Below are 8484 nucleotides of genomic sequence, written 5' to 3'. Positions count from 1 at the left end.
GCTTCCTTGGCCCTGTCCACGAACCGGTCCATGTCCCTGACAGCTCATTCTGACCTCTTCCCTGACCACGTGGTTCGCTGCATGCAAAGCCACCGTGGTTGGGCAACACTCTGTGTGGCAGGACACTGGCCATCATGGAAACAGCTTTCCAGCACACAGTGGGATCATCTCTGGTAAGGGACACTGACCGCGCTTCACTGCGTGCACCACAGACGGTCAGCTTTAGTTTGTGCACATAGACAGCCACTCCAATATACAGCACGACACAACTCAAAGCATGAACAGCAAGTTAGTATTATTCCTCTTTTGTGAAGTCATCCTGTGCATTAATCTATCCTAAGTGATAGATTCAAAACCTACTTCAGACGAGAACAAGGAAAAATTTCTGCTTAAAACCAACATGGAATTCAACGGGTTACGGGTGTTGTTTTAAGACCCTTAGCAGCCATTAAATGAAACTCACTGAAAACAGGCCAGCACACAAACAGGCCACAGTCAAATCGACAGCATTTGTGTCCTCCAGGGCAGTCCTTCATCAGAAGAACATCCTCGACGGGCCGGCACGAACGTCAGCGTCGCCGGACAAAAACCATCCACTAGAGGATTCAAGAGGATCATTTTCAGAGGCCAGAGAGTGTGGCTTCAGCATTTGTGTATCAGGGCTTTAAAATACAGATTCTACGTGTCTGTTCAGATCAAGACTTTTAAAGCCTACACATTCCTAAACTGTTAATTACTCTCTAACACTTAGCCACTTGTTTCTGCATTTCTTCAGGTTGTGTAATGAAGTCAACAGATCTTGTCACCTGCGTTACGTCTTTGAATAGCATGAGCGATGCTCAAGTATCCGAACAGATACAACAAAGCAGCAATCAACGAGAAATCCACTCGAGCGGTCATCCTCCCGACCTGTGATCTCACAACAAACTCTGCTGGAAAAGGCCCTGAATTTGTGCGTCAGAAGAAGCACACAAAGCTAAACCAACACGTGTTGCTGCAGTAGCAAACTCTGTGTAAAATGGGTTCCTAAAAAATCCAAGGAGATCAATTCCAACGTTGATCAAGCTCACCTGCCTGTAGCTTTCCAGTAGTCTGGAAGGCCTTAATTAGCTTGTTCAGGTGTGTTTGATGGGGGTTGGATGAGCTGAATGCTGCATTCAAGCCATGTCATAATAATTAAGGTAGCCTAATTACGAGAGGATTGTGCTTTTCTACGGCAACACAATCAACTGCGAAATGAATCTGCAGTGGTCAGGTGGTACAGCGGTCATGTTGTGATACCGTACAAGAATTAAAATATATATTAATAAGTTCACGGTGTTAATATTTACTCTGAATTCTCTAAACGGGGACAGATATTAAAAGCAGCTGTAACTGTTATGAATATGAGAATATGATGTTAGTTCTTTAAATGTAAACTAGTTGTGAGGGACTGATGTGTTTGTAGCGCCACCTAGCGACCATTAAACACTGACCCGCAGCACAGGACTGATTAACTTGTAATCCATAGCCAGATAACTGAAATGAAGAACGAACTGCAATATTTCATAAAAGTACTAGTCAAACCATAGGATGGGTGTTAATTATTTTACTGTTCACATAATATTTTAGCTATAAAGCCGTATTTCAATTGCACGTAAATGGTTTGACTAGCAAAGACCCCTAATGTTTCATAGTATTTATGTTTAAATTATACTGAAAACATTACACTGTTATGAAAATACTTGCAGTTTTGTAAAAGGTCTCATTAGGATTGTCTCATTACACCGCTTTGACCAGTAGGTGGAACCCGCGTGACACGAGTCAAATGACTCAAAACGGTGTATCTTTTTGTTGTTGACCGTCTGCCGCAGGATCATATATTTCTCCGTGCAATTCGCTAACAGGGGTCCATTGTTCATTCCAGTCATAGTTTTGCAGAAGAAGAGTAAAGGTTTAAATGATTATATTTATTTTTTAAATGGCCAAAGCAAGTGAAAACTGGGATGAAGACAGTGTGATCATTCTCAAAAACTAAAGTCTTTCATTCCCCCTTTTTCACCCCATTTATTTGACATGTAGACCTTTACTAACAACAGAGTTTAGCTCCAAACCTAGTTAAACACACCTAGTGGCCCTGAAAGACCGGAGTTGCCTATCCCTGATCTACAGCAAGCCTCTGTGTGTTTCATGTTGGACTCTTCAAATGAAAAAGGCATTGAGGTTTCTTTCAGCGTTTGAGCCGTCTTGCGGTTTCTGAATTCCATTTACATTCAAATAGCTAGTTATTAGTGTATAGTTTTAAATGAAACTTAATTTTTACCGTTAGTATAGGTGAGACAAGAGTGATTAGAAATTTAAGAATTAAACTTCATTGCATTTAAACAGTTCTGCTCACGTAAAAGGTTTCTATTTGGATGAGGGTAAGCCTCTACGAAACTACACATTACTCAGCAGAGAGTTTACGAACTACGTCCTGACTTACGAACAACTGGTGCAACCAAATAGTGTAGCTTTAGTCACAAACTAGCTAGTGGTTATTAAAGCCTTGTGGTCTTAACGTTCTAATTTAAGAACTTACGAATGGCTGGTGCAACCCTACCCAGGTCTCAAGGAGAGGAACTTCAAAGCACTGTGAGAAACAGCCAAATAATACCAAAAAAAAAAACCAACTCTTCAAATCAAGCAATTCTTTATTTGAGGTGGAACAGACCGAAAAGCTTTCAAAACAGTTTGAGCAAACAAGGAAACCATGCCATAGGATGAACACTGAATTGAAACGATCTCCAGTAAGCATTAAGCAAAAGTCCCATGTCCACTTCAATGACCACATCCCTTACCCTTTCTGTTGACTTCTTCCCTGACCTCTTCCACTTCCATGTCCCTGACCCTGTCCTGTCCCTGACCGCTTCCCTGGCCCTGACCCTGTCCTTGTCCCTGTCCTTGTCCCTGGCCTTGTCCCTGGCCCTGGCCTTGTCCCTGACCCTGGCCTTGTCCCTGACCCTGGCCTTGTCCCTGACCCTGCCGCCTTGTCCTGTCCCTGGCCCTGGCCCTGGCCTTGGCCTTGGCCTTGGCCCTGGCCGCTTCCCTGGCCCTGACCTTGTCCCTGACCGCTTCCCTGGCCCTGACCTTGTCCCTGACCGCTTCCCTGGCCCTGACCTTGTCCCTGACCGCTTCCCTGGCCCTGACCTTGTCCCTGACCCTGACCCTGACCGCTTCCCTGGCCTTGTCCCTGGCCCTGTCCCTGTCCCTGACCCTGGCCTTGGCCTTGTCCCTGTCCCTGGCCCTGACCGCTTCCCTGGCCCTGACCTTGTCCCTGACCGCTTCCCTGGCCCTGTCCTTGTCCCTGACCGCTTCCCTGGCCCTGTCCCTGACCCTGTCCCTGTCCCTGGCCCTGGCCCTGACCTTGTCCCTGGCCCTGGCCCTGGCCCTGGCCCAGGCCCTGGCCCTGGCCCAGGCCCAGGCCCTGGCCCTGTCCCTGACCGCTTCCCTGGCCCTGTCCTTGACCCTGGCCTTGTCCCTGACCCTGGCCTTGTCCCTGTCCTTGTCCCTGACCCTGACCCTGGCCCTGGCCCTGTCCCTGACCGCGTCCTTGTCCCTGGCCCTGTCCCTGACCCTGGCCCTGTCCCTGGCCCTGTCCCTGGCCCTGTCCCTGGCCCTGTCCCTGGCCCTGTCCCTGGCCCTGTCCCTGGCCCTGACCGCTTCCCTGGCCCTGTCCCTGACCTTGTCCCTGGCCCTGTCCCTGACCTTGTCCCTGACCCTGACCCTGACCGCTTCCCTTGCCTTGTCCCTGGCCCTGGCCCTGTCCCTGACCCTGGCCCTGTCCCTGACCCTGGCCTTGGCCCTGTCCCTGACCGCTTCCCTGGCCCTGACCTTGTCCCTGACCGCTTCCCTGGCCCTGTCCCTGTCCCTGACCCTGGCCCTGACCCTGACCCTGGCCTTGTCCCTGACTTTGACCCTGTCCCTGGCCCTGTCCCTGGCCCTGGCCCTGTCCCTGACCCTGGCCCTGTCCCTGGCCTTGTCCCTGACCCTGGCCTTGGCCTTGTCCCTGGCCCTGGCCCTGACCTTGACCTTGTCCCTGACCGCTTCCCTGGCCTTGTCCCTGACCGCTTCCCTGGCCCTGTCCTTGACCCTGGCCTTGTCCCTGACCGCTTCCCTGGCCCTGTCCTTGTCCCTGGCCTTGTCCCTGGCCCTGGCCCTGGCCTTGTCCCTGACCCTGGCCCTGGCCTTGTCCCTGACCCTGTCCCTGACCCTGGCCTTGTCCCTGACCCTGGCCTTGTCCCTGACCCTGGCCTTGTCCCTGACCCTGGCCTTGTCCCTGACCCTGACCCTGGCCTTGTCCCTGACCCTGGCCCTGGCCTTGTCCCTGTCCCTGGCCCTGTCCCTGGCCCTGGCCCTGTCCCTGGCCCTGGCCCTGACCCTGGCCCTGGCCGCTTCCTTGGCCCTGTCCACGAACCGGTCCATGTCCCTGACAGCTCATCTGACCTCTTCCCTGACCACGTGGTTCGCTGCATGCAAAGCCACCGGTGGTTGGGCAACACTTCTGTGTGGCAGGACACTGGCCATCATGGAAACAGCTTTCAGCACACAGTGGGATCATCTCTGGTAAGGGACACTGACCCGGCTTCACTGCGTGCACACAGACGGTCAGCTTTAGTTTGTGCACATAGACAGCCACTTCAATATACAGCACGACACACTCAAAGCATGAACAGCAAGTTAGTATTATTCCTCTTTTGTGAAGTCATCCTGTGCATTAATCTATCCTAAGTGATAGATTCAAAACCTACTTCAGACGAGAACAAGGAAAAATTTCTGCTTAAAACCAACATGGAATTCAACGGGTTACGGGTGTTGTTTTAAGACCCTTAGCAGCCATTAAATGAAACTCACTGAAAACAGGCAGCACACAAACAGGCCCACAGTCAAATCGACAGCATTTGTGTCCTCCAGGGCAGTCTTCATCAGAAGAACATCCTCGACGGGCCGGCACGAACGTCAGCGTCGCCGGACAAAAACCATCCACTAGAGGATTCAAGAGGATCATTTTCAGAGGCCAGAGAGTGTGGCTTCAGCATTTGTGTATCAGGGCTTTAAATACAGATTCTACGTGTCTGTTCAGATCAAGACTTTTAAAGCCTACACATTCCTAAACTGTTAATTACTCTCTAACACTTAGCCACTTGTTTCTGCATTTCTTCAGGTTGTGTAATGAAGTCAACAGATCTTGTCACCTGTGTTACGTCTTTGAATAGCATGAGCGATGCTCAAGTATCCGAACAGATACAACAAAGCAGCAATCAACGAGAAATCCACTCGAGCGGTCATCCTCCCGACCTGTGATCTCACAACAAACTCTGCTGGAAAAGGCCCTGAATTTGTGCGTCAGAAGAAGCACACAAAGCTAAACCAACACGTGTTGCTGCAGTAGCAAACTCTGTGTAAAATGGGTTCCTAAAAAATCCAAGGAGATCAATTCCAACGTTGATCAAGCTCACCTGCCTGTAGCTTTCCAGTAGTCTGGAAGGCCTTAATTAGCTTGTTCAGGTGTGTTTGATGGGGGTTGGATGAGCTGAATGCTGCATTCAAGCCATGTCATAATAATTAAGGTAGCCTAATTACGAGAGGATTGTGCTTTTCTACGGCAACACAATCAACTGCGAAATGAATCTGCAGTGGTCAGGTGGTACAGCGGTCATGTTGTGATACCGTACAAGAATTAAAATATATATTAATAAGTTCACGGTGTTAATATTTACTCTGAATTCTCTAAACGGGGACAGATATTAAAAGCAGCTGTAACTGTTATGAATATGAGAATATGATGTTAGTTCTTTAAATGTAAACTAGTTGTGAGGGACTGATGTGTTTGTAGCGCCACCTAGCGACCATTAAACACTGACCCGCAGCACAGGACTGATTAACTTGTAATCCATAGCCAGATAACTGAAATGAAGAACGAACTGCAATATTTCATAAAAGTACTAGTCAAACCATAGGATGGGTGTTAATTATTTTACTGTTCACATAATATTTTAGCTATAAAGCCGTATTTCAATTGCACGTAAATGGTTTGACTAGCAAAGACCCTAATGTTTCATAGTATTTATGTTTAAATTATACTGAAAACATTACACTGTTATGAAAATACTTGCAGTTTTGTAAAAGGTCTCATTAGGATTGTCTCATTACACCGTTTTGACCAGTAGGTGGAACCCGCGTGACACGAGTCAAATGACTCAAAACGGTGTATCTTTTTGTTGTTGACCGTCTGCCGCAGGATCATATATTTCTCCGTGCAATTCGCTAACAGGGGTCCATTGTTCATTCCAGTCATAGTTTTGCAGAAGAAGAGTAAAGGTTTAAATGATTATATTTATTTTTTAAATGGCCAAAGCAAGTGAAAACTGGGATGAAGACAGTGTGATCATTCTCAAAAACTAAAGTCTTTCATTCCCCCTTTTTCACCCCATTTATTTGACATGTAGACCTTTACTAACAACAGAGTTTAGCTCCAAACCTAGTTAAACACACCTAGTGGCCCTGAAAGACCGGAGTTGCCTATCCCTGATCTACAGCAAGCCTCTGTGTGTTTCAAGTTGGACTCTTCAAATGAAAAAGGCATTGAGGTTTCTTTCAGCGTTTGAGCCGTCTTGCGGTTTCTGAATTCCATTTACATTCAAATAGCTAGTTATTAGTGTATAGTTTTAAATGAAACTTAATTTTTACCGTTAGTATAGGTGAGACAAGAGTGATTAGAAATTTAAGAATTAAACTTCATTGCATTTAAACAGTTCTGCTCACGTAAAAGGTTTCTATTTGGATGAGGGTAAGCCTCTATGAAACTACACATTACTCAGCAGAGAGTTTACGAACTACGTCCTGACTTACGAACAACTGGTGCAACCAAATAGTGTAGATTTAGTTACAAACTAGCTAGTGGTTATTAAAGCCTTGTGGTCTTAACGTTCTAATTTAAGAACTTACGAATGGCTGGTGCAACCCTACCCAGGTCTCAAGGAGAGGAACTTCAAAGCACTGTGAGAAACAGCCAAATAATACCAAAAAAAAAAAAAAACCAACTCTTCAAATCAAGCAATTCTTTATTTGAGGTGGAACAGACCGAAAAGCTTTCAAAACAGTTTGAGCAAACAAGGAAACCATGCCATAGGATGAACACTGAATTGAAACGATCTCCAGTAAGCATTAAGCAAAAGTCCCATGTCCACTTCAATGACCACATCCCTTACCCTTCTGTTGACTTCTTCCCTGACCTCTTCCACTTCCATGTCCCTGACCCTGTCCCTGACCGCTTCCCTGACCCTGTCCCTGACCGCTTTCCTGACCCTGTCCCTGACCCTCCTGACCCTGTCCCCTTGTCCTGGCCTTGTCCCTGGCCTTGTCCCTGACCCTGGCCTTGTCCCTGACCCTGACCCTGTCCCTGTCCCTGACCGCGTCCCTGACCGCGTCCCTGACCGCGTCCTTGTCCTTGTCCCTGGCCCTGGCCCTGGCCCTGGCCCTGGCCCTGGCCCTGGCCGCTTCCCTGGCCCTGGCCGCTTCCCTGGCCCTGTCCGCTTCCCTGGCCCTGTCCCTGACCTTGTCCCTGACCCTGTCCCTGACCCTGGCCTTGTCCCTGACCCTGGCCTTGTCCCTGACCCTGACCCTGGCCTTGTCCTTGTCCCTGACCCTGGCCTTGTCCTTGTCCCTGTCCCTGGCCCTGACCGCTTCCCTGGCCCTGACCTTGTCCCTGACCGCTTCCCTGTCCCTGACCTTGTCCCTGGCCCTGTCCCTGGCCCTGTCCCTGTCCATGTCCCTGTCCATGTCCCTGACCCTGTCTTTGTCCCTGGCCCTGACCGCGTCCCTGGCCTTGTCCCTGACCCTGACCCTGGCCTTGTCCCTGACCCTGGCCTTGTCCCTGACCCTGGCCTTGTCCCTGACCCTGTCCCTGACCCTGTCCCTGACCCTGGCCTTGTCCCTGACCCTGTCCCTGACCCTGAACCCTGGCCGCTTCCCTGGCCTTGTCCCTGACCCTGTCCCTGACCGCTTCCCTGGCCCTGTCCTTGACCCTGTCCTTGACCCTGGCCTTGTCCCTGACCGCTTCCCTGGCCCTGTCCTTGTCCCTGGCCTTGTCCCTGACCCTGTCCCTGGCCTTGTCCCTGGCCCTGACCGCTTCCCTGGCCTTGTCCCTGACCCTGTCCCTGTCCTTGACCCTGGCCTTGTCCCTGACCGCTTCCCTGGCCCTGTCCCTGTCCCTGGCCCTGGCCCTGGCCTTGTCCCTGGCCCTGGCCTCGTCCCTGGCCCTGGCCCTGACCCTGTCCCTGTCCCTGACCCTGTCCCTGACCCTGCCTGTCCCTGGCCCTGGCCCTGTCCCTGGCCCTGACCCTGGCCTTGTCCCTGGCCCTGGCCCTGACCCTGGCCTTGTTCCTGGCCCTGGCCTTGGCCCTGACCTTGGCCCTGACCCTGACCCTGGCCCTGGCCCTGACCTTGTCCCTGACCCTGACCGCT

The 8484-nt window shown here is 50.2% G+C and overlaps 1 protein-coding gene across 1 annotated transcript; it reads right to left on the bottom strand.

The window, feature by feature from the left end:
• Positions 1–3136: 3136 nt before the first annotated feature.
• On the bottom strand, positions 3137–5513 carry LOC113102984 (glycine-rich cell wall structural protein 2-like; the record flags this gene model as incomplete). The annotated part of the gene is made up of 3 exons (XM_026265933.1): positions 5214–5513; positions 4087–4608; positions 3137–3384 (listed from the first exon to the last, which is right to left on the bottom strand). Coding segments are annotated over exons 1-3 (864 nt in total), but the record flags the coding sequence as incomplete, so codon positions are not given.
• Between the last annotated feature and the right edge of the window lie 2971 nt (positions 5514–8484).

This window comes from Carassius auratus, unplaced genomic scaffold, assembly GCF_003368295.1.
Source record: "Carassius auratus strain Wakin unplaced genomic scaffold, ASM336829v1 scaf_tig00217789, whole genome shotgun sequence".
In the NCBI taxonomy this organism is placed as follows: domain Eukaryota; kingdom Metazoa; phylum Chordata; class Actinopteri; order Cypriniformes; family Cyprinidae; genus Carassius; species Carassius auratus.
The sequence above is the reverse complement of the archived record's forward strand: the minus strand, read 5'-3'. Positions and strand labels throughout refer to the sequence as shown.